At 44.1% G+C, this 27825-nt stretch overlaps 2 protein-coding genes across 2 annotated transcripts in view; one reads left to right on the top strand and one right to left on the bottom strand.

Moving 5' to 3' along the window:
* The window catches only part of GABRA5 (gamma-aminobutyric acid type A receptor subunit alpha5), a 139337-nt gene that overhangs the window by 33544 nt on the left and 77968 nt on the right, over positions 1-27825 (bottom strand). The window contains exon 7 of the mRNA XM_075590562.1: positions 8420-8563. Coding sequence (XP_075446677.1) covers positions 8420-8563 — 144 coding nt within the window. The remainder of the gene's footprint in view (positions 1-8419; positions 8564-27825) is intronic.
* The window catches only part of GABRB3 (gamma-aminobutyric acid type A receptor subunit beta3), a 463256-nt gene continuing 435620 nt past the window's right edge, over positions 190-27825 (top strand). Inside the window, exon 1 of the mRNA XM_075590560.1 lies at positions 190-594. Within this exon, the coding sequence (XP_075446675.1) occupies positions 494-594 (101 nt within the window). The 5' untranslated portion in view covers positions 190-493. The remainder of the gene's footprint in view (positions 595-27825) is intronic.

Here is a 27825-nt window from a genome sequence, read left to right as displayed (position 1 = left end):
GAATTTCCACGAGGACGACAAAATATGCAATGAAATAGTATGAAATCGCATCATATTGAACATTTTGTTAGAAACAAATGAGTGTGCTGAACGTATAAAAGTGATTACTGGCCGGCTGGGAGCATGATGATGAGGTTCAGAAAATCCATTGATGACTGGTGCTTTCCCTGTGCAAAATCGGATTTCTGTATTTTACTAATCCCTGGTTACAATCTGTGTCCTGCTCTTTGTGATCCAGCCTGCAATCAGACTCCTTCCTACCCAGATGTATATAGGCCTGGACTTTTACTTACTGTTATAAGAAGAAGAAGAAAACAACCAACAACGTTTATTTGTGGACGGAAATACAGTAGCTGGACGCACAATCAGTGTCTGGAGAGCTGGGTGCAAATGTGTGAATTTGTTCCCGTTGCCTGACCTTCCCTTGCAGACCTCCCGAGAAGTCTCTGCTGAGATCAGGACCCTATCAATAACTGCAGCAAGTTCAAAGGAGATGTCCAAATATGTTTTCTGCATGTTCTCTTTGGTTGTGTTTAAAGCAAGAGGCGAATTACCATTCATTGCAGAAAACAATGCAGCCATGATGGTAAACTGGTAAGTGGCTATCCTCCTATTCCATTGTATGTTTACACACTTGGTATTTTATTAGATCTAGGGAGTAATTCTTAGATGCACATGCACTGTACGTGGTACTTATATGACTTTCAGTAACTTGTTCTGGCTTTTGGGAAGAGTGAACAGCTTCTTGTAGGTGCAATTAGTATGACTACACAGTCTGTGACTCCTCCTTGTATTATTTAAGTAAATGCACTTTCTTTGTTGAATGAATAGTCATGGAAAGGTATTCACTCCTCTGTGCTTGCCTAGGGAGTGCAGTATTTTGATCCGATCCCAAAATAGAAACAGATTGCCATCTGGTTTGCGCCTTTACGAGGTGTTATGGAATTAGACAGCAAAGCCACCGGGGTTATCAGGGGTTTTCCCGCGTGTGGCTGAGTGTTACAAGTCAGTATAGAAACCTGTTACCTTCACATGGCTGCTAATCCTCCTCTCTGCAACACGGATCCTGTTATACAGTATATACTGTACGGTCGCCATTTATGCATGTAGTGTTCCTATCACAGGCACTCACAGATCTGGGTGCACCTTTACGCGAAGGATCCGTTTCTCAGCAGGCTGTGGATTGAGGCACTGGCCTCGAGTATTTTATATAACAAGTTAGGCTGTATCTGCCCTGGTGCCACTGCCACGTGATGCCCACATCACCTGCTCCTCCCCCTGCACTCTCAGATCAGGCCTGGGAAGCACAGAGCTGCCAGACCGGCCCGTTTATAAGCAGCGATCAGCACGTGTAACCGCCGGATTAGACCTTTCTTTCCATCTAATGCTCATACGTACATCTGGCGGCAGTGCTGTCACACACTGAGGTCATGGGAGGGATTGCGTGGCTACAATACCTTCTCCTCAGCCACGTGTTTGCTGGAATAAATTCTGCAGCTCAGAGCTGGAAGCCACTCCAGGTGTCTAGTGCAGCTCGTGTAATGCCCACAAATAGCGTCTGTACAGACCCAGTGGTAAAAGTGTGATTGAATGGTACCAGGACTGCTGCTTTTGTTTATTTGTTGAATAATGTTCTACTTTCAATTAAAAAAAGGGGATTACCTTTTTTTTATTTAAATACCCCCTTGTCTTCTTGTGTCATTGCTCTCTACTGTAAAATGTACTGTGCTATATTCTCTGTGTCGGGTGCGCAAACTTGCTGCGCCCCCCTGCCTGCTCTGCGCCAGTGTTGTGCTCCGTTACCTTTAATCCACGTCAAATGTCGCAGCGGGGTCATGTGACGTCACATGACCCGCGTCGCGTTGCCATGTCAACACATCGCCTGAATCCGGCTTAAGGCTGGGGCCATAGAGGGGTGGAGCAGTGCTGAGGCGCGCTGACGCTGAGGCTCGCCTGCTGAAGCTGTGCGATTCCATGCACATGCAGGTGAGCCAGCGGGCGCGATCGGGAGGCGGGGGGAGGTGGTGGGAGGCGGGGCAGTGACGTTGCTGGGCCAATCGCCTGCGACGCACTGACGTCAACGTCACGGCGCCGTGACGTTGATGCTGCTTTGCGCTGATTGGATGTTTTCAGCCGACAGCGTGCTGAAAAACAGCTTGGCTGTCGGCTGAAAAATCCAGCGCCTCAGCACGTCTGCGGATGCTCGCGTGAGCCCCCTCTAAAGACATCCTCATTGAGGATGCAGGGGCTCAGCGCTGAGCGTCCGCACGGCTCAGCACGGCTTGACCTTCTATGGACGCAGCCTAATTCAGGTGAGTGAGCTATAGAGTCCTCGTGCTGAAGAGCGCGGGGCCTCTGTAACCGCCGGCACGCCCCCCAGTTTCTGCACCCCTGCCCTGGGGAATTCCTTTTGCTACAAGCAGGCCTCCCTGGCAAACAAAGGGTGGGAGCACATTAACATCATGGGACCTATGTACTAATATCTACAATCTCAATAGTTTTTATTTTATTTATAATGTGTTTGTAAATAAAAAATAAGTGTAATTTTATTTATAGTTGCCATATTGTGAAAATAGTAAATTTTGTTAACCTACAGTATACAGTATAATGAAACATCCATGCTGCATCACACACATTTTTGGTTAATACATTGCAACCTGAAAGCACAGTCCCCCTTTTTATTTAATTTTTTATTATTTTAATATGTAAAGCATGTGACAATGTAAATTATCAACTAAACTTGCAATCATTTGGTAGTCTTGTTATAAATCAGTAATAAGCCTCATTGTGTGCCTAACGTAATGGTCGCCTTCTAACTTTGCACTGTAGTCTGTGAAATGGTGCAGCTGATATGTAACATTATATTACCAAGTATAACACATTATTGTTACTGCTTTCAGAGTAATAGACAGACTGCTGTTGGAACACAGCAACATATCTGTTTATGATACTTTGTTGCTACAGGGCAGAGCTAAAAAAAACTGTCAAAGCTGCTTTCAAAAGAGAAAAATGAGAATGATATGATTTTCTGAATGGTTGCTGTAGCAACAAAGGATGATCAGTACATTAAAAAAACACATTAAAAAGGACATGAGAAGTTTAGTAAAAAAATGCAAACAGTATTATCTATATTGTTCTCTCTAGGTTGAGCAGGCATCTTTCTCATTTTTTTGCTATATTTTAATGTACGTTCTTCTTTTCAAGAAAAACATACAGGCACACATTAAATAAAAATATACAATTAATGTCAATGTTTTAATTTGTTTGTCATACCACATTTATATTTGTATTTTCTTTACAATTAAATTTACACAAAAAAATTATCAGGTACAACAGGGACTAAATGTCAACCTTTTAAAAAAAAATGTTATACTAGTATTAGAGAATATCTATTTTCAGTTTGATATTTTATTATAGCCATACTATGAAATGAACATATTACATTATGTAAATATGTACATGTAGCAGACGTTATTACTTACAGTATTAGCAATGCATTAATGCTACTGCGTTTTTACAGCAAGTTTTATCGCAAGTACCATTGAAAATAATATTAATGCATGATATACAGTGGTGTGAAAAAGAAAGTACACCCTCTTTGAATTCTATAGTTTTACATATCAGGACATAATAACAATAAAAAAATTAGGTAAATACAACCTCAGATGAACAACAACACATGACATATTACACTGTGTCATGATTTATTTAACAAAAATAAAGCCAAAATGGAGAAGCCATGTGTGAAAAACTAAGTATACCTTATGATTCAATAGCTTGCAGAACCACCTTTAGCAGCAATAACTTGAAGTAATCATTTTCTGTATGACTTTATCAGTCTCTCACATCATGGTGGAGGAATTTTGGCCCACTCTTCTTTACAACATTGCTTCAGTTCATTGAGGTTTTTGGGCATTTGTTTATGCACAGCTCTCTTAAGGTCCAGCCATAGCATTTCGATCGAGTCGAGGTCTGGACTTTGACTGGGCCATTGCAACACCTTGATTCTTTTCTTTTTCAGCCTTTCTGTTGTAGATTTGCTGGTGTGCTTGGGATCATTGTCCTGTTGCATGACCAAATTTCGGCCAAGCTTTAGCTATCGGACAGATGGCCTCACATTTGACTCTAGAATACTTTGGTATACAGAGGAGTTCATGGTCGACTCAATGACTGCAAGGTTCCCAGGTCCTGTGGCTGCAAAACAAACCCAAATCATCACCCCTCCACCACGTGCTTGACAGTTGGTATGAGGTGTTTGTGCTGATATGCTGTGTTTGGTTTTCGCCCACGTGGCGCTGTGCATTATGGCCAAACATCTCCACTTTGGTCTCGACTGTCCAAAGGACATTGTTCCAGAAGTCTTGTGGTTTGTTCAGATGCAACTTTGAAAACCTACGGTAAGCCGTGCTGCCATGTTCTTTTTAGAGAGAAGAGGCTTTCTCCTGGTAACCCTTTCAAACAAAGAATACTTGTTCAGTCTTTTTCTAATTGTACTGTCATGAACTTTAACATTTAACATGCTAACTGAGGCCTGTAGAGTCTAAGATGTAACTCTTGGGTATTTTGCAATTTCCCTGAGCATTGCACGGTCTGACCTTGGGGTGAATTTGCTGGGACGTCCACTCCTGGGAAGATTGGCAACTGTCTTGAATATTTTCCACTTTTGAATAATCTTTCTCACTGTAGAATGATGGACTTTAAATTGTTTGGAAATTGTCTTATAACCCTTCCCAGATTGATGGGCAGCAACAATTGCTTCTCTAAGATCATTGCTGATGTCTTTCCTCCTTGGCATTGTGTTAACACACACCTGAATGCTCCAGACCAGCAAACTGCTAAAAAGTCATCTTTTATAGGAGGTGGTCACACTTGCTGATGATCAATTAATCAAGGGCATTTGATTAGCAGCACCTGTCTGCTACTTAGCATCTTAATTCCTATGGAAGCAGTAAGGGTGTACATAATTTTTCACACATAGCTTCTCCATTTTGGTTTTATTTTTGTTAAATTAAATAAAATCATGACACGGTGTAATATGTCATGTGTTGTTATTCATCTGAGGTTGTATTTACCTAATTTTAAGACCTGCTGTTATTATGTCCTGATATGTAAAACCATAGAATTTAAAGAGGGTGTACTTTCTTTTTCACACAACTGTATCTGTTTAGTGCACATGATATTTCCTACGGGTTTTTTTTTCTTGCATTTTTTGGGGTAATACTGTCTGCTACATCTGTATATAATGAAACATCCATGCTGTATTTTGGTACTGTATGTGCTCAATATATAAACTGACTTCATAGGATTTATGCAAGGAAAACCTTGGGGATTAGTGAAGCTGTTTCTATGAACGTTTTGATGTACATGTACAAATTGTTATAATACATACAGTATAGTGTACACAGGTGCATCATGTGCATTATTACTGCTCAATCTTTTTTTAATACCTGTTTGTGCCAATATAAATAAAATTAAAAACTGATGCTTCTCGTGCACAATGATTTAAAAAAAAAAACTAGTACTGTACATAAAATCACGTACAGTACAAGCAATATGCGTTTTGGTTTTGTTGCACTAATTAGACGCCAGACATTGTATTTGCGAGGCTTAGTACGTATAGTACATAGACCCAAAGAGAGCATTGACCGGGAGTCATCAAAGAGCGATTCGCGCTTTCGCCATGGAATCGGCAATACCTGTCAATGGTATATATCCCAGATTCTACAACGATAGCACAAATTGGGTTTTGATGCATCCCGGCCACAGTTGTATCCATATTTACTCTTCCTGACCCACTGCCTTCCCCTAACGTTGTCTGTGTCTTCCAAATGTCAATGCAGAGTTGTGTAATCTACAACCATGAAATAAGCACGTCCATGTATTCCTTCTCCCAATTGCACAAAGTGCATGTGTGTGTCTTCCACAAGCCCGATTCATCATATTGTAACATGCAGCAATTAAACAGCAGTCAATGACTCATATAATAATATGCAAATAAGCACACTGCATCAGTCCCTTTTTCTTCTATATGTATGTATATCTTTATGTACTGTATATAGCGCCATACAGGTTGAAAGTGCTTTACAATACACAACATAATATTATAACACAAAATGGGAATAAGCGCTTCAGACATAAAACAATAGGAAAAGGAGTCCCTGCTCTTAAGAGTTTACAATCTTAGGCTGGGGCCATGGTACTGCAGACCGTGCGGAGGCGTCTGCATGCTGAGCGAACAGACTGCCTTAAGGCAGCGTTCACGCACATGCGGCGTGTGGGCGCATCCGCGCGGAAGCAGGAGGGGCGCGCGTTGCTTGAGAAATCAGTTAAACTGATTTCTCAGCGCGACAGACAGGTCATGTAAGCAGTTCGCCCAATGAGGGCGAACCAGCTCCGTGACGTCACTAGGAACGTCCCCAGGAACACCCCCCCACGTCCCATCCACCATGGCCAGGGAAAGCCTCCGCGTGCCCCCGCACGGGAGAAGGCACCATGGCCCCAGCCTAAGTGTTAAGTGGGGAGAACTTACAGAGGCAGAAGGAGGGTGTTCTAGTCAGTACAGTATCAGAAAATATACTTTACAATATGAAACAAGAAAACATTTCAAAAGTGACGCACTCTGTGTCTGCATCCAAAATGCTACCTACAGTTTAATCACTTATTTGACATGTACACTACCGACACACTTTATTGAAGTGTGGTCGGTACCGCAAGCCGGGAAATCTCCCGGCTTGCTAGTGGCCGCCCCTCGGCGTGCCGCGCGTCATAGACGCGCGGTCACGCGTCATCGGGAGCGTGCGCCCCCTGCACGCGTGTCCAGGGGCTCCCCGAGGGAGCCCTGGTGTCCCGCGATCGCGGGACAGCGGCAGGGGGTTCCGGGGGACCCGGCGGACCCGGCAGCGGTAGGGAGAGCGCCCCGATCGGAGGGCGCTCTTCCGCTGCTTCGGCGCGCGCCCGTCACACTCGGGCGCGCGCCAGGCTACTGCTGCGGCACAGAACGGGCAAATGCTCGAATAAACTGTGCCGCAGCAGTAGCAATGTAATAATAATATTATAAGAACGTAGTCAGTGAGTTGCTACTCCAACATTACTGTATACAACTAAGCATGTATATAAAAAAAACAATTGGGCAAGTACTGTAAATACTGTAATTATACAGTAAACAATAAAATGTTTGAAATTAATCAAATATTGTGTAGTTAGTAAATATAACAGAATATCAAGATATATACTTTGAGATGATGCACTAGATCAGAGATATGCCTCACCTGCAACATAGGTTTATTACACAAGGAATGAAAAATATCTATCAAGAGGCAATTACAGCCTGTAATGTGCAGGCACTGTGTGAAATAAGGTGGCTGTGTACCAAGGGGCAGTTTTAGCCTGTATTATGAAGGCACTATGTAAAACAAGGTACATGTGTACCACCCCTGTCGGGTAACCTTAAAGTCTTGTGGAAAACCTAATTAGGTGTCTTTAACAGTCAAATGGAAATGTCTATAAAAGACAAGGGTATACTACTGTAGATCTTTCCAGAGCATGAGAGTCACACGCTGAATATGTTTACAACTGTAAACCATGATCCAAAGTCCTGGTGCAGGGTATACAAAATGTCAGCGTAATAATGTAATGCAATGTTTACGGGCATTACACGCCCTTCTTCTGGCCCAAACCCACAAAGAACAAAAATATGGTACTTCCCTATGATAGTAATCCTCTGAACGTGTCCGTAAAAGTCGAACAGCTGTATAGTGCAAATCCATTGCTCTGCTGTGAGCTGCAAATCCATTGCTCTGCTGTGAGCTGCAAATCCATTGCTCTGCTGTGAGCTGCAAATCCATTGCTCTGTTGTGAGCTGCAAATCCATTGCTCTGTTGGCCTGCTCCATTATACCCTGGTTCGCGACTCCGGATTTGCACCATACAGCAACTTCACCTTATTTAGCGGACATTTTGTATACCCTGCACCAGGACTTTGGTGGAACTTTGTTTACAGTTGGAAACATATTCAGCTCATGACTCTCTGGGAGGATCTAGTGTGCAGGTGCGGAATATCTCTGATCTAGTGCATCATCCCAAAGTATATACAGTATCTTGATATTTTGTTATATTTATCAAATACACAATGCTTGATTGATTTGAAATATTATATTGTTTACTGTATTCATCGAGTGCTGGGACCCCGCACATCTTCCTCTTGAATATTTGGGGCCCAAAGGGGGGTCCTTGATCCCATGCACCACTATTCACTTAATAACACTGAGGATATCAGAAGTGTTGTCTGACTTGTTGTATATACTGTAGGTATGCTAAAAATAAAAATATTTAACAAACATTTTTTGGTGTCAAAGTCACAAAACATACGAAGTATAGGGAGTGTGGAACAAAGGAAAAGTAATGCTATGCATATTTCTAACCTGTACTTGTGCTGATGTTTTCCATTCCTACAGTTTGACCAATTAAATGGTACTGATTTAGGCGAGAACCATCTTCTGCGACGACCACAGATTTGTGAGATATATTAGTCCACTCATACCTCAGTTCTGAATTAGGATATGCATCTGTAAGGGAGAACCATACATAATACATTAGGACTGAGTTTTCAGTTTAGCAGTAAAACATATTTAAAATAACATTCAAGAGCATGTTGTGCCCGGACTTATTAAATAAAGTGTGATAGTGCTGATACGACACGAATGCACATAAAGTCCCATAGACTTGAATTGGAGTTTCTGTTTGGTAGTGCTAAATTAGCATCATCACACTTTATTGAATAAGCCCCTAAGGATGTTATTCATTAAACTGCAATAGTAACTACAATGGGAGTCTTCATGTGATAGTACTCCAATCTTAATTTAGGAGCTAGAGCCCAAAGAATGACTCTGTATACCCATGTAGTCATAAATTAGTTAGGGCATATATAACTCAATACAAAATTACATTACACAAACATAGAAACAGAATTTGACCTCGCAAAAAAACCCCACTTAAGCCACCTAAAATGATTTCTCACATTAAACAGCAGCTCTTAGTTATCCAGTATCCACAACCTTTTTCTGAATTGTACTGTTTGTCTCTTTAACCTCTGTAAGTGTTTAGATTGTGAGCTCTCCAGTTCAGAGACATCACTATCACATTGTTTCCCTTCATAGTATGTGCAGCACGCTTGTACTGATACCTTACTTTTTTGTTTAACTGAGAAGTATGACAATTGAGCAGTCCTTCAGACTGACATCTACCAAATGCTCTGGTAAGTAATTACCATAATTGCTGAATCCAATCAGACAGATTAATACTGTAATTAGCAGATTCTACCCAGTGGACAAAAAAATAAATCCAGAGACATACAGTATAGCAAGTTTGCCTCACTTCCATAAATTGATTGTTAGTCCAATTGCTTTCTCAGACATTCAGTACAAGCATCGATGTGATAAAGTATACTGAATTGCCCATAACTTGTCAAACTGTACTGTATGGTATATTGTTCGCAATGCTTTGGATTGGATATAGAACAGTAGAAGCACTACATAAAGATGAAACTGTAGAGATAATAGCACCTTCCTAAATTAATAGGCTCATATGTAATTTGATGATACATACAAATTGTAAATGTATTGTATAGAATCAATGTTTCAACCCTGTGTTGGAACTTTCCTAGGGGATTAACGTAAATAATATACAATACTGCAATTGATCATGAAAATTAGCACTGCCCACAGAGATGCGCGGGATGTAATGTAAGAGAACCTTAAGTGACACAAATGTTTAAAAAACAGCTTGAAGATTTTAATCGTTATTAAGTAGGTATTTTAAATTCTAAGGCCGCGTTTATAGTGCCGGTGATGGCGATGCGACCGATAACGTCACCCGTCGTCGTCGCCGAAAGTTTCACTTAGGTTTGGAGCGACGTTGGTGGCGACAAGGCCAGTGACGTCACGAAGGTGGCGGGCAGAGTGCAGTAGGCGCTCTGTGATTGGTGTAGAGACAGTCACATGTGGCGACTGTCTCTCCCAAAATCAAATTTCAATGGCTTAAAAAAATGTTGTGGCTCCATCGCTCTGTCGCCGTCACGCTTACTATAAGTGCATGCGATGGATCCAATGTATTTGTTTTGGCGCGACGTCGCTGTCGCCGGGCACTATAAGCGCAGTTTAAGCTTTGAATTATGTATAAGCCATCCATAGGGGGCAATGATAAAGGCAAAGGCCAGTGATGTAAGAGTGAAGACTACTGAAAGCTACCATGAATGAGAGTAATGGAGTGGTAAAGCTTAGCACCCATTAATGGATGTTGGCCTAAACGAGTACTCGTGAAGAGCTTTCCATCAATGGATTACATGACTGGATAGCAAAAAGGTTGTAGGAGACAGTGTAACAAATGGATGGATAATTTTGAATCACATATACAGTCTTTTACAGAATCACTTTTTCAGTCTTATTCTGCCATATTGTACTCTGTTTTGTAGTGAACAGCACTCAAGTTAATACCATCATTTGTAAACCCAAACTGCAATTTATTTTTGTGACTTCCTGCAATGCCTCTTCCCTACAGACTCACAGTTTATTTTGTGGCTAGCTCATTCTCATTACTCACTTTTTTCTCAATTGCATCACCATCCCCATAGAACCATTAGCATGTACAACCAAATGTCATTAAGATGATATTTACACATTTGCATATTTTCTGTTATTCAGCACAACACCCAAGAAAATGAACTTTTATAATAGAATGTAGGTCACACTTCAGTTTATTTGCATGCAGCTATTTATCTCCATTTATTACTAAGATGGTTGACATCTGCAGGCCAAATCACAGTAATTTGCTAAACTAATGAGACCATAATAAGCCATTTTAAATTCATAATTTAGACGTAAAAAGTTATTTCTCAACGTTGATGAAATCTTAATTATAAGAAACAGTAATATCATGTAACCAATCCAACAGAGAACATTAATAATGCAAAGTTGTAATTAATAACATATTTCCCAGTAGATAGGTATACTTTTCTCTACTTTGAGTTATGCAAGTGATCTCTACAGATATCGTGAAACTGAATGCCTGCACTTTTCAATGGCCTAAGAGATTGGAAACTTTTAAAGACCAATCCATTCATAAAAGTCACCTCTGAGCAGCCCAAAATATATCTAAACAATCATTACCATTGTAATGTGTTTCCATAAACAGATGTAATCATCTCCAAAAGTTCACTGTGAAGTTTTTGCTTTCGTGGGAACACTGTAATTCAGTATTACTGTATATCAATAACTTATTGATCTATTTTAATTTGGTCGGCTAATGACAACATTTTTACCTCCCAAGAGAAGAATGGGATTAACTAGAGGGGATATTTTTCCCGTGGAAGCGGAGGTTCCACACATTTGGTTCTATGTATCCAGAGGTACTTTTATTAATATGTCTGAAACGCGACGTATTTATGAAGTGTATTTCTACTGTTTTACAATTTGGTGCATGCGGTGCCAGAATTCTGCGCAACAAAAAGACTTGCGCCACCTTTAAGGTGATGGAGAAAACCAATACATGAAACCGTCAAGAAAAGTAACGCAAGACGCACATTTGTTAATACATAGACCTGCGCCAATATGCAAATGCAACTCCACCTATCCACTGCCACTTGCTCCATAAATCCCTCATCGCAGGCAGGCGCAGCAATACCTGAAAATTGCTCAGCTCAAATTATCATATATACGCTGCCCGGTGCAGGTATATATCAGAGTTGCATCAAAATAATGACTTTGATACATACAGTAGAGCCCATAGTCTTATATAAAGATGGTAAAATCATCAAAAAGCAATTTGTTAATTTCAAATGAAAACTTTTTTTAAAGTAAAATACTACTGCTTTTTTTCATATTTCTTTACTTAAAAACAGCCATTATTTCACTTTGGTGAGATTACTTTAATATCTCATACAGCAGGGGTGTGCAAACTTCCTGTGATGCGCCCGCCCCCCCTGTCTTCTACCCCTGGGTCGTGCACACTCTTACCTTTAATGCGGTGTCAAATTACGTCGCAGGGTCATGTGATGTCACGTGATCCCGCGGCTTCATTTGACACCACATTGCCATGGTGACAGGCATCAAATGACACTGCGGGGTCATATGATGTCACATTACATGACCCTGTGGCACTATTTGACGCCCATCGCCATGGAGACGCGTGGACCAAAGCCTGGTAAGTGAGTTTACAGAGGCCTCGCGCTAAAGCCTGTCATACAGGACTATGTACTGAAGTGCAGAAACAGGAACAAAAACAGACAAAGCAATACTTTCCAGCAGGTTGAAATGATCAAAAAAGCAGGGAGAGTGATAAAGGTATCACCTTGATACCACCTTGATAAAGAGCTAACGCTTGAAACATGTAGGTCAGGGCTGCACAACATACGGCCCGCGGTCCGCATGCGTCCCGTCTGGCCTCTCTGTGCGGCCCTCGTTGACTCTGGCCGGGCGCCAGTTAATGAAATAAATTAAAAAAAAAAAAAGTTTAAAAAAATTGGGTCGATTCATCCCTCCTCCCTCCCAGCCCCCTCCCTCCCAGCCCCCTCCCCCTCCCTCCCAGCCCCCTCCCTCTCCCTCCCAGCCCCCGGGTTTTGCAGTGCGCGGGGGCAGCAGCAGCATGAGGAGGATGCGTGTTTTTTTCTTCAATAGCAGGCTGCCGTGGAGGTCAGAACATGCCGGGGGCGGGGCTTAGTACCGGGGAGGAGAGGATGTGCTGAGCTCATCTAAGAGAGGTGTGGGTGGGTAAAACGGGCTGGTGGGGGGTGGGTGTGTAAAACGGGCTGGTGGGGGGTGGGTGTGTAAAACGGGCTGGTGGGGGGTGGGTGTGTAAAACGGGCTGGTGGGGGGTGGGTGTGAAAAACGGGCTGGTGGGGGGTGGGTGTAAAAAACGGGCTGGTGGGGGGTGGGTGTGTAAAACGGGCTGGTGGGGGGTGGGTGTGAAAAACGGGCTGGTGGGGGGTGGGTGTGTAAAACGGGCTGGTGGGGGATGGGTGTGTAAAACGGGCTGGTGGGGGGTGGGTGTGAAAAACAGGCTGGTGGGGGGTGGGCTGCTGACATGTGAGGGGGGGTGGGCTGCTGACATGTGAGGGGGTGGGCTGCTGACATGTGAGGGTGGGTGGGCTGCTGACATGTGAGGGGGGGGTGGGCTGCTGAAATGTGAGGGGGGGTGGGCTGCTGACATGTGAGGGGGGGGTGGGCTGCTGACATGTGAGGGGGGGGTGGGCTGCTGACATGTGGGGGGGGGTGGGCTGCTGACATGTGAGGGGGGGGTGGGCTGCTGACATGTGAGGGGGGGGTGGGCTGCTGACATGTGAGGGGGGGTGGGCTGCTGACATGTGAGGGGGGGTGGGCTGCTGACATGTGAGGGGGGGGTGGGCTGCTGACATGTGAGGGGGGGTGGGCTGCTGACATGTGAGGGGGGGTGGGCTGCTGACATGTGAGGGGGGGTGGGCTGCTGACATGTGAGGGGGGGTGGGCTGCTGACATGTGAGGGGGGTGGGCTGCTGACATGTGAGGGGGGTTGGGCTGCTGACATGTGAGGGGGGGGGGTGGTCTGCTGACATGTGAGGGGGGGTGGGCTGCTGACATGTGAGAGGGGGTGGGCTGCTGACATGTGAGGGGGGTGAGCTGCTGACATGTGAGGGGGGTGGGCTGCTGACATGTGAGGGGGGGCGGGCTGCTGACATGTGAGGGGGGGTGGGCTGCTGACATGTGAGGGGGGTGGGCTGCTGACATGTGAGAGGGGGTGGGCTGCTGACATGTGAGGGGGGGTGAGCTTCTGACATGTGAGGGGGGGCTGCTGACATGTGAGGGGGGGTGGGCTGCTGACATGTGAGGGGGGTGGGCTGCTGACATGTGAGGGGGGGGGCTGCTGACATGTGAGGGGGGGGTGGGCTGCTGACATGTGAGGGGGGGGCTGCTGACATGTGAGGGGGGGGGCTGCTGACATGTGGGGGAGGTGCTGACATGTGGGGGGGCTGCTGACATGTGAGGGGGGGGCTGCTGACATGTGAGGGGGGGGCTGCTGACATGTGAGGGGCAGGGGGGGGAGTGATGTGAGGTGCAGGGAGGGGAAGTGATGTGAGGTGCAGCGGGGGGGAAGTGATGTGAGGTGCAGGGGGGGAAGTGATGTGAGGTGCAGGGGGGGGAGAGTGATGTAAGGTACAGGGGGGGAGAGTGATGTGAGGTGCAGGGGGAGGGCGAGAGTGATGTGAGTTGCAGGGGGAGGGTGTGATGTGAGTTGCAGGGGGGGGAGTGTCATATTGAGGGGAGGGGTAAAGAGTGTCATATTGAGGGGAGGGGTAAAGAGTGTCATATTGAGGGGAGGGGGAGAGTCATATTGAGGGGAGGGGGAGAGAGTGTCATATTGAGGGAAGAGAGACATGGGGGGGATGCTGACTTGTGGGGGGGGGGGGATGCTGACATGGAATGGGCTGGGGGGATGTGGAGGGGGGTATTGTGTGTTTGATGTGGAGGGGGGTATTGTGTGGGTGAGGGTGAGAGATGGTGGTATGAGAGATAGATGGGGAGTATCGTAAAGATTGATAGTGAGGGGTTCTGGGGGAGATATGAGGATGAGGATGATGATGATGAGAGGTGATGGAGGAGAGATGATGATGATGATGATGATGATGATGATGATGATGATGATGATGATGATGATGATGATGATTTAACCCGTGCGGCCCAAATTTTTTTTCCTTGGAGCAGTTCGGCCCTTCTCACTTTACGAGTTGGGCAGGCATGATTTAGGTGGAGGCTTTTTTTTTTTCCTGTGTATGCTGTATGTATCCATGCTGCTAATAAATTAGCTCTGTTTTTCACTTTGGGAACACTCTCCCTGCTTTTTTGATAATTTCTACCTGCTGGAAAGTAGTGCTTTGTCTTTTTTGGTTCCTGTTTCTGCATTTGAATTAAGACATCAGCACACCTGTACCTGAGGACGTGGAGGACGTTAATCATCACCCAAGGATGCTGCACTACATGTGAGTCTCTTCTACCATTCATCACACTATATTATTTCATATATGTGTCTGGACACTTTATTGTGTGTACCTTACTACAGTGCCATGTGGGATACTACCAGTTGATTGGTTTCATAGGAGATTACCTCATCTATTGATACCTTAAGGGTACTCTAGCTAAAAGATTCTAATTATCTTTATTGCATATACTTGCTCACGCTGAGCATTACACAATTTGTTTATCAATATGTACTGAAGTGGCAAGCTTCCAAATTACAGCACTGAAAGCAGAAGAAATAAAAAATACTACTATATATGCTATTCATAAAGCAGCAGTAGTTCTAGTTAATGACATTTACAGTATTGTATAGTAATGGATATTATAGAATTATGCACTGTGATCCCGATCCCTATTTACCAGCCGATCCTATTTCATTTGGCACCTTTAAGTGAATGGGTTGTAACGTGTCTTCTGGTGCTGGATGCTGGAAGGTGCCTAATAGAAAAGATTTGTCTAGTAAATATAAATGGTAAATATAAATTAAATAACATAATTATCACAAGATATTTATGGTACAGCATTGGACACTTGTTTTCGGGTTAGCGCTTGTTAGTAAAATGTGATTTCTTGTTTTTCTTCAACAAAGAGAGAGAAGAGAGAGCAAAGATAGAGAGCAAAGAGAGAGCCAAGAGAGAGCAAAGAGAGCAGAGAGAGAGAGACAGCAAAGAAAGCGATAGAGGGCGAAAAGAGAGAGAGAGCAAAGAGAGAGAGAGAGACGTGAGGGGACTGAAATTTTTGTCCCCCGGTGGCCCGCACATGTCTAGCTACGCCACTGATATAATGAATGTTGCTGTGTGGAGTTAATAGCTGGATGGTGTTTGTTGGGCCCCACCCTGTGTTACCATGGGTATACTGATGACAGAAGGGATATAAAAGATAGGGGTAAAGGGTCCCCGGAAGACAAGAGGAGAGGAGCCTTGGGGAGAGTAGATAAGGATGTTCAAAAAGGAATATCACAGACCCAGCCCCCTGCTTTATTATGTTGTAGATAGGGACAGTGCGCCTTTAAGTTAGGATCCCAGAAGAAGGCTAATGGAGTCCAACATATATACAAGATAGGAAAACAGCATGGCACAAAGTGCCTCAGGAAACAAGGATCCCGGATGTTGGCGGATCAGCTCTAAGTGCGGATCTGCATTAATAATCCTCTCAGTCTATATAGCAGCTCCCAAACAGGCCAACGGTATTGTGGTCACTTGCAAAGGACCAACCAAGATTTCCATATGGGCTTAGAGTAACCAATATACCGATAATGATCCCGAAGCAACAAAGGGGAACCGGGTCCACACAAGTAGAGCACCTACAGTAAGTCAAAACACCTCCATTTGAGTGTTACGAGTGGGCCCTAATGGAAGCATCGCATTTATGTACGTCTGTTATAAAACCCGTACAACGTTGTCATGTGGGTGTGAGTGGTCCCCGTGCCGGGGACACAAATACAAGACAGTTGTACTACAAAAGTTCCTGGTGCCCATTATTTTCCATCCTTGCTACCTCTTCACCCAGTGTATATATATATATATATATATATATACTGAGTTAAGTTATGGTGAGTAAAAAAAGTGACAAAAACCCTCGACAGCAAAGCATATATGGAAATATAGCCAGTAAACCCCACACTGATGAGACCCATTAAGGTTGAAACAGCTGTCTGTGGGTGGGTTTACTGGCTCTGCATCTTAACCCTGGCTGTGCATAAAGCTGTGACCATGCAGCAAGCTTAAGCCTATGGGGGACCATGTTTAAAATGGTTTTGAAGCAAAAAGTGGCACTGTGTGCTCATTTGCATGTAATTTCCCAGAAGCCCTTGCTGCAGTGGAAGTGCTGTGTGCTGGGTGATAATGGTGAAAGGCGGGGTTGCAGACCTGCTAAGACATGCAAATGAGCATACAGTTATATTTCCATTTATATATATATATATGATACTTCACCAAAATCAAATGAATAGGGAAGGAGACACAGCACTACAGGTACTGTAGATGAAAAAAAAACGTTGTTTAAATCCATATCCACAGTTATCCAATGTTTTTAGGGTGAAGGGGCCCTGAGATGGCTCAGAAACATTGTCAAAGCATTAGATGCTTATTATTTATTTATTTATCAAATGTTTTACCAGGAAGTAATACATTGAGAGTTACCTCTCGTTTTCAAGTATGTCCTGGGCATAGAGTTAAGATGACAAATAATACATGGTTACAAATACAGTTACATAAGGGAACAGGGTATACATTATATTCAAGATATTGCATGCACAGTTAAAGATAATATATATTATAGGCGTATGTAACACTTACAGACAAGATTAAAATGTGAGACAGCTTTAGTTTTGAAAGAACTTAAACTGGTGGTGGCTGTGAGAGTCTCCGGTAGGTTGTTCCAGTTTTGGGGTGCACGGTAAGAGAAGGAGGAGTGGCCGGATACTGTGTTGAGCCTTGGGACCATGAACAGTCTTTTGGAGTCAGATCTCAGATGATGAGTGCTGCATGTGGTAGGGGTGAAGAGCTTCTTCAGATTGATTGGTATATTGCCCAGAAAGTATTTGAAGGCAAGACAGGAAAGGTGAACTTTGAGCCTAGACTCAAGTGATGACCAATTGTCTGTATTTCACTTTACACCGCCATCACAAACAAGGAAGCAGAATCCTTTGAAGCTATAGATAATTGGTTGAATCTTTTAGGTTTTTATCATAATATACAGTAATAGTATAGTAAGTGAATGTTATCATCAATATTGACATATAGTTTAGTAGTTTAATTGTTGCATGAACTGCAATTATGCTATTGAAAAATTGTAAACTGCTACAGTATATTAATCCACTTTCAAGGGAATTCTAATGATCTCATGAGGACTGTAACTTCCATAATAAGTACAGTACAATACAATTATGATTAAGCAATCTATTAAACTTCAGCTGCCATTTCCTGACATAAATAAACTATGAATTGCTGGTCATTTTTATTGGAGATACCCATCATGTAAAATCCCTGTATGTAACATTTCAAATCAGCTTGATACTGTAGTTTTATAAAGCACTCAAAAATATCTATATCCATTAGAAGTACAGTTCTTTTTCTAAAGTGAAAGTGGTCACATATGATTAAAGTGTGTTTAACTGTGCCTCATAATGAGATTAAATCATTTATTACACCACACGTGTTATAAACCATTAAAAAAAAAGAAAATTGTGCATTTTTTGTGTGTTCATGAAAGTGGAGCACTGGAGCTGATTTCAGATTGTACTGTATATGGTGTGCGTCTCAGTTTGAAGATTTCTTCATCTTTTGGAAGTTTTGGACTTAATTTCCGGAGTGTGTGGATCTACTTTTTAGATTAAACAATATATGACTTTTCTCAAATCGAGCGTTCTTTAGCTTGCTTGTTTTCATTGTTAAATCCCATCTAGTGTCTTCTACAACCCTGCTCTATTCACATAGAAAATGACAGGTCCAAGGGAATACCTGCTCATTACTGATTACTGTGCAATTTATTCCCTCATCCAATTGTACTGTTCCGCTTTTGTTTACGTTTACTTTCAGTACATTGCACTGTTTGTTTATTTTTCACTTGAATTGAGATTCTGAACATTAAGGAGTTGTATGGTTTCTTGAGCCTAGCTAAAAATTTTATAAAGTAATTAAACAATGAAAAAGATTTAAAGTGGGCACCAAGTCAAAAACGAGTTATTTGTTGAAAAGCAAAACCTTTGGTCAGTTTATTTGGTTAATTTGCATCACATTCCTATATGTGGTATAAATGTGTATAACGTAACACTAGTTTATTCCAGCTGCAAACTAATAAAAAGTGTACAGTAGTTTAGTATAACATTATTTTAGCACATATTTTATGATTGTGCTAACATCTTGGCCTTCCATAAATTATACTCAACATGCACTTACAGAGAAGCCTTCACATACAAAAATATGATCGCTGTGCGTAAGCGTTTCAGTTACTTCAACCACTTTTTCCAGCGAATGGGTACTTTATTGTGCTAATGTTGTTATAATCACATTTTAACACAACATTAGTTGTGATATATATATATATATATATATATATATATATATATATATATATATACAGATATATATATATATATACAGATATCATGCTTAATTATATGGCTAAAACCTGTAATGATTTTATTTGTAAATATTTACTTTACTTATTATTGCTCAAATAACCATTGAAATCAGTTATCCTTAAGTATAACCCATATGTAATGGAATGCAATTTTATTTTACTTAGCCATCCTTCACACTAACTTTAAAGAGTTCATCAGATCAGGAAGTGCTGTAGTGTACAGACAGATTGGTTACAATCATGGAGTCACATCAAAGCTGGATTACTGAAGCAACGAAACTGATCATGTTACACAGTGGTCTAATCTTAAAACTAAACATGCTGAGGGCTAGTTCACCAGTCCTGGCTGTGCTCCAGCACCTACTCTATGTGGTTGCTAGGGAGTGGCCTCTATATTTAAATTGCTGTTGTAAAACAATTTGTTCATCCAAATATGTTTAAATTACTGTATGTCACAGGAATCATTTGCTTTTTCCATTTCTGAATAAACAAGTTCTTACTTAATAAAACCGATCAGAGACATTTTATTGGCCACTCTCCACATAAAGAGAATAGGCAGTGCAAGCTTTTCCACAAGAGTGAAATAGGGAAATTAGTTTAGTACGCCAGTTATTTCTCTTTTCTTTCAGATACATTTACTGAGAATCAAATTACTAACTGCAACTCATTGGTGTAGAGTTGGACAATCTAAATATTTAATCTAATCTAATATTCTAATATTTTACAGCACTAATACAGGCTAAACAGGTTATACAATTCAGCCCCGTTATAGTGCGGTCCTCGGGGGCCACCCGATCTGACCGCGCTATAACCGGGGTCGCGCTAATTAAAAACAAATGGCCGCTGCGCGCCCGATCGGGAGGGTGGATGAGGTGAGTGAGGCGCGGGCAGCCGCAAACATCCCACGCAGCCACCGTACTTCCCCCAGCATTTCCTTTGCCCTTCCCCCAGCAGCCTCGCTTCTACCAGCACCGATTCCCCCCCCCCCCCCCCGAATCCCGCCAGCAGCCCTGCACCCCAGCCAGGCACCGATCCCCCCAGCCCGGCACCACCCAGCCCCGCACCCCAGCCCGGCGCCGATCCCCCCCAACAACAGCCCCACACCCCAGCCCAGCACCGATCCCCCCCGCCAGCAGCCCCACACCCCAGCCCGGCACCGATCCCCCCCGCCAGCAGCCCCACACCCCAGCCCGGCACCGATCCCCTCCACCAGCATCCCCGCACCCCAGCCCGGCACCGATCCACCCAGCCCGCACCAATCACCACCCCCCTCCCAGCCCTGACCCCGGCAGGCAGCCCCACGATGCCCCAGCAGCTGAAAACGGAGGTACGGGGGTAGGGGAGGGGGCTGTGAGTGTGTGCAGTGTGCTCTGAGTGTGTGCAGTGTGCTGTGCAGTGTGTGCAGTGTGCTGTGAGTGTGTGCAGTGTGCTGTGAGTGTGTGCAGTGTACTGTGAGTGTGTGCAGTGTGTGCAAAAAAAATACATTTTTTTTACATTTCGGGGTCCACGCTCAAACCGCATTATAAGTGGATCCGCGTTATAGCGGATCGTGCTATAACGGGGTTGAGCTGTATATATAAAACGGAAATGGCCGTGTTAGTCCAGTTGCGATATTGCAGAATAAATGAGTTCTTCAGTATTAGGTGATACCTTTTTTTTTTGGACTAACAATTTATGTCATAGGACAAACTTTCAAGAGTTCTCCTCTCTTCCTTAGGTCGGCAAGACTGATTAACAAAATAATATGGCTAAAACAGTGTAAGGCAGAGCAGGAAGAAAAAAAAAACAAAAGATATGTACTATAGATAAGGTAGTGTGAAAAGTGTTTGAAGCCATGAAAGGGTGACAAGGAACAGCATGGAGGGAGAGGGGGATGCTGGGGGGGAGGGGGTAAGAAGAAGGTGTGGATAAGAAAAAAGGCAGGCAGGATAATTATAAACAATTCTGATAGTGTGTGAGAAACCCCATATCCGCATTAAGTCTTTTTGTTTTGGTGTCAAAGAGTCTTATCATTCTGAGTTCAAATGTTTTCCGTTCTTGGGTGTGTTTGAACATTCCATTGAGGATTTTGGTTTTTAAATCATTTATGGAATGATCTGGTAGTGAGAAATGATGTCCCACAGGTGAGCAGTATCTTCCTTCTTCATGGTGTTGTATAGAGTGTCTGTGCATATTCATTCTGAAGCTTTTGGCTGGTTTCCCCAACGCAGCATCCTTGGTCACATTTGTTGCATTGAATCATATACATCACGTTCCTGGATGAGCAGCAGTATGATTCTTTAACATCGAGTGTTCCATTGTTGTAACTGGCTGTGGGATTTTGGCATATATGTTTGCAGAGTGTCACGCTGTGCAGCCCGCAGACCAGACCAGTCCCCTGTACTGAGGTGGGATGTAGAGTATACGCACCGACAGCAGAGGGGGCGTGTCCGGGATGTGGTGTAGTAGTAGCGTAGCCAGGCCTGGATGTAGATAAACAATGGTCAAGTACTTGCAGAGTCCGAGGATATAGAAAGTTCCGTAGTCAAAATCCGTAGCAGAGTCCGAGGGTCTTAGAGGTTAGAGAAGTCTGTAGGAAAGCCGAGTTCAGGAGCCAGAGGGGGTATTCAGACGAGCTGGGTCAGTAGCTGTAAGGAATAAACACAAGAGAGCATGACACAGGTTCCAGGTAACACAGGTAGCAAGGAGCTATGCAGAGCAAGGAAGTGAAGGCAAAGCAGGATATTTAAAGCAAAAGTGACTAATCCGGACAAGGGGCACGGCTGAGGCATGTCGAGGAGCTGCTCGTGAGTGGCTGAGAGACCAGGAAGTAGTAGAGCACAGCTGAGAGTCTGTAACACTAGTGCCAGAATCCAAGATGGCGGCGACAGAGTTCAAGGTATGCACTGGGCGGCGGCATGGGTAGCGACGGGGGGCAGGGACAGCTGCCGCTGCAGTACTGGTAGTGGGTAAGGAGGGGTCACGCCGCAAGGGACATGGCCCCGATTCCTTACAGTACCCACCCCCCTCAGGTCAGGATCGACCTCAGGACGATCCATCCAAGACTTCTGTGGAAATTTCTTGTGGAAGCGATTGAGTAGAGCTGGAGCATGAATGTCTTCCCTTGATATCCAGGAACGCTCTTCTGGACCATAGCCCTTCCAATGTACAAGGAACTGTACTTTTCCCCTGGATATACGGGAATCCACAATGGACTGTACCTCAAATTCAGAGTGTCCTTGGACCGTAACAGGGTTGGGTTTGCGGGCTTTTGCAGGGAAGCGATTGCTCTGAACGAAAGGCTTGAGCAGGGATACATGGAACGCATTGGGAATGTTCATGGATGAAGGCAACTGTAAGAGGAACGTGACAGGATTGATTTGTTCCTGAATCAAGAAAGGCCCCAAAAACCTAGGCGCCAATGCCAATTTCGGGGTAGGAGTCTTCAGTCTTATATTTTTTGCTGAGAGCCAGACTCTGTCCCCTGGCTTGTAATTGGGAGCCTGTTGACGACAATGATCTGCTTTAGATTTGAACCTCTGAGCTGCCCTAAGGAGTGCAGATTGGATCTTGATCCATGAGTTCTGTAGAGTGGTTATCCGTTCATCGGCTGCTGGCACTCCTGAGGGAGTGTTGGAGATTGGAAGCCGACTTGGATGAAAGCCGTAATTCACGAAAAATGGAGATTCTTGCGTAGATTCATTACGGAGAGAATTGGAAGCAAATTCCGCCCATGGTAACAGATCAACCCAATTATCTTGGGTATCAGAAATAAAGCATCGTAGATACTGTTTAAGGCTTTGATTAAGTCTCTCAGTTTGCCCATTAGTTTGGGATGATAGCCTGAAGAGAAGGATAAGGCCATACCAAGCCTCTTGGAGAAAGCACGCCAAAACCTTGATATGAATTGCGATCCTCGGTCAGAAACTATGGACGTAGGGATCCCGTGGATACGAAACACTTCTTTGGTAAAAATATCTGCCAGGGTGGGAGAGGAGGGAAGACCCTTGAGGGGAACAAAATGGGCCTGTTTCGAAAATCGGTCTATTATGACCAAAATGGTAGACATACCTCTGGAGGGCGGAAGATCTACAATAAAATCCATTTAAATATGTGACCATGGACGATCAGGTACTGGAAGAGGCATGAATAACCCGGAAGTTTTTTGATGAAGAGTCTTATTCTGTGCACAAACTGGACAAGCGCGTGTAAATTCGTGAATGAGTCTTGCCATATTAGGCCACCAAAAGGTGTGCTTAATGAGATCCAAAGTTCTCTTGAAGTCGGAATGGCCTGCTGACCGGACGGAGTGACCCCATTCCAAGATCTTCTGACGAAACTTGAGGGCGGCATAAAGAGTTCCTTCCGGTACCTCTAGACCACTCGGAATCTGTTACTGGGCTTCTACGATCTTTTCAAGAATATCAAAAGAGTTGGCGGAGACTATGAATTTCGAAGGTACAATTGTTTCTGGGATTTCTTCGGATTTTTCCTTAGGGGAAAATTGTCTGGACAAGGCATCAGCTTTTATGTTCTTCGTGCCGGGGATGTATGATAAAGTATAATTACATCTTGAAAAAAAAAGGGCCCAGCGGGCTTGACGAGATCCTAGACGACGTGCACTTTCGATATAGAGAAGATTCTTATGATCTGTCAAAATAGCAATTGGTTCGCGGGAGCCTTCCAGGAGGTGTCGCAACTCCTGTAAAGCCATCTTGATAGCCAGGAGTTCTCTATTGCCGACATCATAGTTCTTTTCAGCAGGGGAGAATTTTTTCGAAAAAAATCCACATGGGTGCAATTTATCTTGAGGGGGAGTCTCTGGGAGAGGATGGCACCCGCACCACAATCAGAGGCGTCCACTTCTAACGTAAACGGAAGACTAGTATCAGGATGACGAAGGATGGGTGCCGAAACAAAAGCTTGCTTCAAGGTTTCAAAGGCGGAGATGGCCTCCGGAGACTACACAGATGGGTCGACTCCCTTCTTAGTAAGCGCAGTGATGGGAGCCACAGTGGTAGAAAAATTCCGGATGAATTTCCTATAGTAATTGGAAACCCCAAAAAACGCTGAATGGCCTTAAGGGAATTGGGCAGGGGCCAATCCAAACAGCCTTAAGTTTTTCTGGGCCCATCGAAAATCCTTTATCCAAAATGATATAGCCTAAGAAGGCGGTAGAAGATTGATGAAAAATAAATTTCTCGAGCTTTGCGTAGAGATTATTGACTGTCACGGGAGACTCCTGTGGCGGGTAGGATCTCGGTGGCCGGAACAGCAGGAAGCGAAGTAGGGGTCACAAGCAGGGGTCCGAGGCAGGCGGCAGGTAGCGAAGTCAGGTAACAAGCAGGGGTCTAAGGCAGGCGGCAGGTAGCGAAGTCAGGTAACAAGAAGGGGTCCGATGCAGACGGCAGGTAGCGAAGTCAGGTAACAAGCAGAGGTCGGCAACGAGGAGACTGGAACAGGACAGGCGGGGCAGGACAGGTCCGGGAGCAGGGACTGAGAACGGGGAGCAGGGACTGAGAACGGGGAGCAGGGAGTGAGACCGGGGAGCAGGGACTGAGATCGGGGAGCAGGGACTGAGACCGGGGAGCAAGGAACAAACAGGGACAAGCCAGATTACTAGCAAGGGCCTTTACTGTGAACAGACTACAAATACAGGTACAGGTACAGGAACAGATCAGAAATCAAAGACAGGCATGTGCAAAGGAGTCTGACTTGAAGCAAAGGCAATTGAACCAACCAGGAAGCAGAAGCTATAAAGGACAGAGACAGGAGCAACAAGAAGACAGACAGAGGAGCCCAGAGGAAACAGAAGACAGCAGCACACCCAGTGGACAAAGAAGAACTAAGGCTAGGCAAGAGGTCTAGGAGACCCTGACATTACTCCCCCCTCTCAAGAGCGTTCTCCGGACGATCCTCCAGGCTCTTCAGGGAAACCTTGATGGAAGGCCAACTTAATGTGTACGTCAAGTGCTGATGGGAAATCTGTGAGAGGTGCATTTATCCTCATCACAAGAGCGTTGGCATCAGCATCAAGAACATTAGGCATAGCAAGGAACTTCACCAGGGATCCGTCTAACATCATAGCAGGGGCATCAGGAACAGATACATCAGGCTCTTCACATGCGGCAGAGGGGACATATTCACTTTTTGTGGTCTCTTTTTGTGACCAAATATATCTCTTTTAGTTTTGGAATCTGGAACTTCCCAATGGATACGTTCAACTCCATTGCAGAGGCATGGACATCAGGAATGTGGGCATCAAGGACGGGTGCAGACTTTTCACATGGGTAAGTGGGAACATAGAATTCACGCTCCATGGTCTCCTTTTGTGACTGCCGTTTCGTGGTATCACCTAAATTCTCATTAAGACCAGCTATTTGAGTTTTCAGCTCTTGAAGCTGTCCTTCTGCACTTCTTTTCCCACTCAATGCAGTTGTCAGTTCGGCTTCTTTGGAGTTGAGTCGCGACTCCATATCTCCCAGCTGACTTAGAGTAAAGCTTAAATATGATGCATCTTCTTCATTTCTGATCTGCAGCTGCCGGTACTCCTCCTGGGCATTGTACAGCTCCAGCTGCAGCCGGACCTTATCACGGCTGTGTGGTCCAATAATTTGCAGGCATCGGCCATTTTGACCTCATAGCGCTGTGTCAGGCCAGCCACTTGACAGACGGACACCTTCTCTTTCTCCTCCTTTTTGGCAAGCTGTGTCTTGAGCTCAGCGATCTGCGCCTGCAGCGCTGTGAGTTGCTGAGATGTGTGTTCAGCTGCTAGCTTTAGCTCTTCCTCCAGCGAGGCTCTGGTTATGGTCAGTGTGGCCTTCAGCTCCTCATGCTGTTCTTTGGGGACACACTGGGTACTCAAATAATCTTGCAGCATCTTTATTTTGTAGGCAGTCTGGAAACTTTCTTACTGCAGAACTCGCTGCTTTTCTTCAGCATTCACCCATTTCTCCTTGGTGTCCTGCAGATGTGTACGCAGTTCTCGCAGCTGACTCTGCAGCATATTTTCTGCTTGTGTGCGCCGCTCCAGGGAGATACGTTCTTCTTGCAGCACTCTCTCTGCATTCTGCAGTGCTGTTTGCACGTCTAACTTTTCCTGGCCCAACTGTTTCTTCTCCTCTCCTAATTCATGGAGTTTCTTATCTCCTTCCCTGACTTGGACATAGAGATTCTTGCACTCTTGGGTTACAGTTTCAAAACTGATATTAAACCTTCGAAGATTTCTCTCAATGAACATAGTTCTGTGTTGAAGTGGCAACTCTTCTCCTTAGAGGCTTCCAGCTCTGTAGTAAGCCTGTGAACCTCTTTCTGAGATGCTTCCAGTGCTGCGTCAATTTGAGCCATGAAAGTCTGGTACTGGGCAGAATCAGCGTAGGCCTTCTCCAGCTTACTTGACAAGATCAACCTGTCATTCTCAACTGATATTTTTCTTTTTCCCAGTCACCCTCTGCTTTTTCCAGCGCTAATTGCATGCTTGACTTTTCTTCTATCAATAGTCTCTTCTCCTCTTCTGATTCATGGAGTCTTTTATCTCCTTCACTGGCTTGGACAGAGAAGTTCTTACTCATTTGGTTTATAGTTTCAAACCTACTATTTAACTCTTCGGAGGCATCTCTCATAGAACGTATCTCTGTTTTCAAGTAGCATCTCTCCTCCCGAACGACTTCCATCTCTTTTTTGAAGTAGCAAATCGCCTCCTGGGAGACTTTAAGCTCTGTATTAAGCCTGTCAATTTCCTTCATAGAGATTTCCAGGAATTCGTTACTTTTAGAAGCGAGGCGCCGATTCTCAGCAGCATCAGTATATGCCTTCTCCAGCTCACCTGACATGACATCCAGGTCACTCTCCAACTGCTCTTTTTCTTTCTCCTGAAGAACACACTTAGCAATTGCTGAGGATAGACAGCTTTGTAGTGCAGCGTTGGCTTCTTGCTCCTTATCTAAACGTCCATAAAGACAATCAATCGCTTTCAGTGCAGCTTGAAGCGTCTGAGTAGGGGCATCTTTCTTTTCTTCCACTATTCTTGGGATACGTCTGTGAGTTGCCTTAAGCTGCAGCATATCTCTTTCATCAAATGCAGACTCTGAGGTTAAATTTTCATTCTTAATTCCTTCTGCAACTTCCACAGTAATGCCTCCCTTCTTTTTCTTCTTCTTCTTTGCTTTGAGAAGTTCTGAAGAATCAGTGGTACTGTGTTCACATTTACTGCTCAAGACTGTTTGAGTGAGAGGCATAATTTCAGACATGGGGAAACCACACTTCCCAAGAAACCAGTGTAGAGGAAATGTGTTTTTAAAGCAGAAGCATTAGAATGAACAACAGGAATATTAGACACAGAGAGACACAAGATAGGAGAGCTGACCTTTTGAGACTTTAGCATCAGTCACGGAGATTTATAAATGCAAGGAAAAAACATAGACAGAGAAACCTGTAGTTATATCTGAAACTTTAGAAATCAGGCGTAGGGATATCATAGAGACAGAGAGAACCTGCAGTTTAAATCTGAAACTTTAGACATCAGGCGTAGGGATATCATACAGACATAGAAAACCTGCAGTTTAAATCTGAAACTTCTGAAATCAGGCATAGAAATATCATAGACAGCAGGAAACTACTACAGAGAAAATTTGCAGTGTGATCTGAAACTTTTGACATCAGACATAGGAATATCAGACAGAACCTTGCAGTTAAATCTAAAACTTTAGATATCAGGCGTAGGG

This window comes from Ascaphus truei, chromosome 3 (genome assembly GCF_040206685.1).
Source record: "Ascaphus truei isolate aAscTru1 chromosome 3, aAscTru1.hap1, whole genome shotgun sequence".
Classification (NCBI taxonomy): domain Eukaryota; kingdom Metazoa; phylum Chordata; class Amphibia; order Anura; family Ascaphidae; genus Ascaphus; species Ascaphus truei.
The sequence above is the reverse complement of the archived record's forward strand: the minus strand, read 5'-3'. Positions and strand labels throughout refer to the sequence as shown.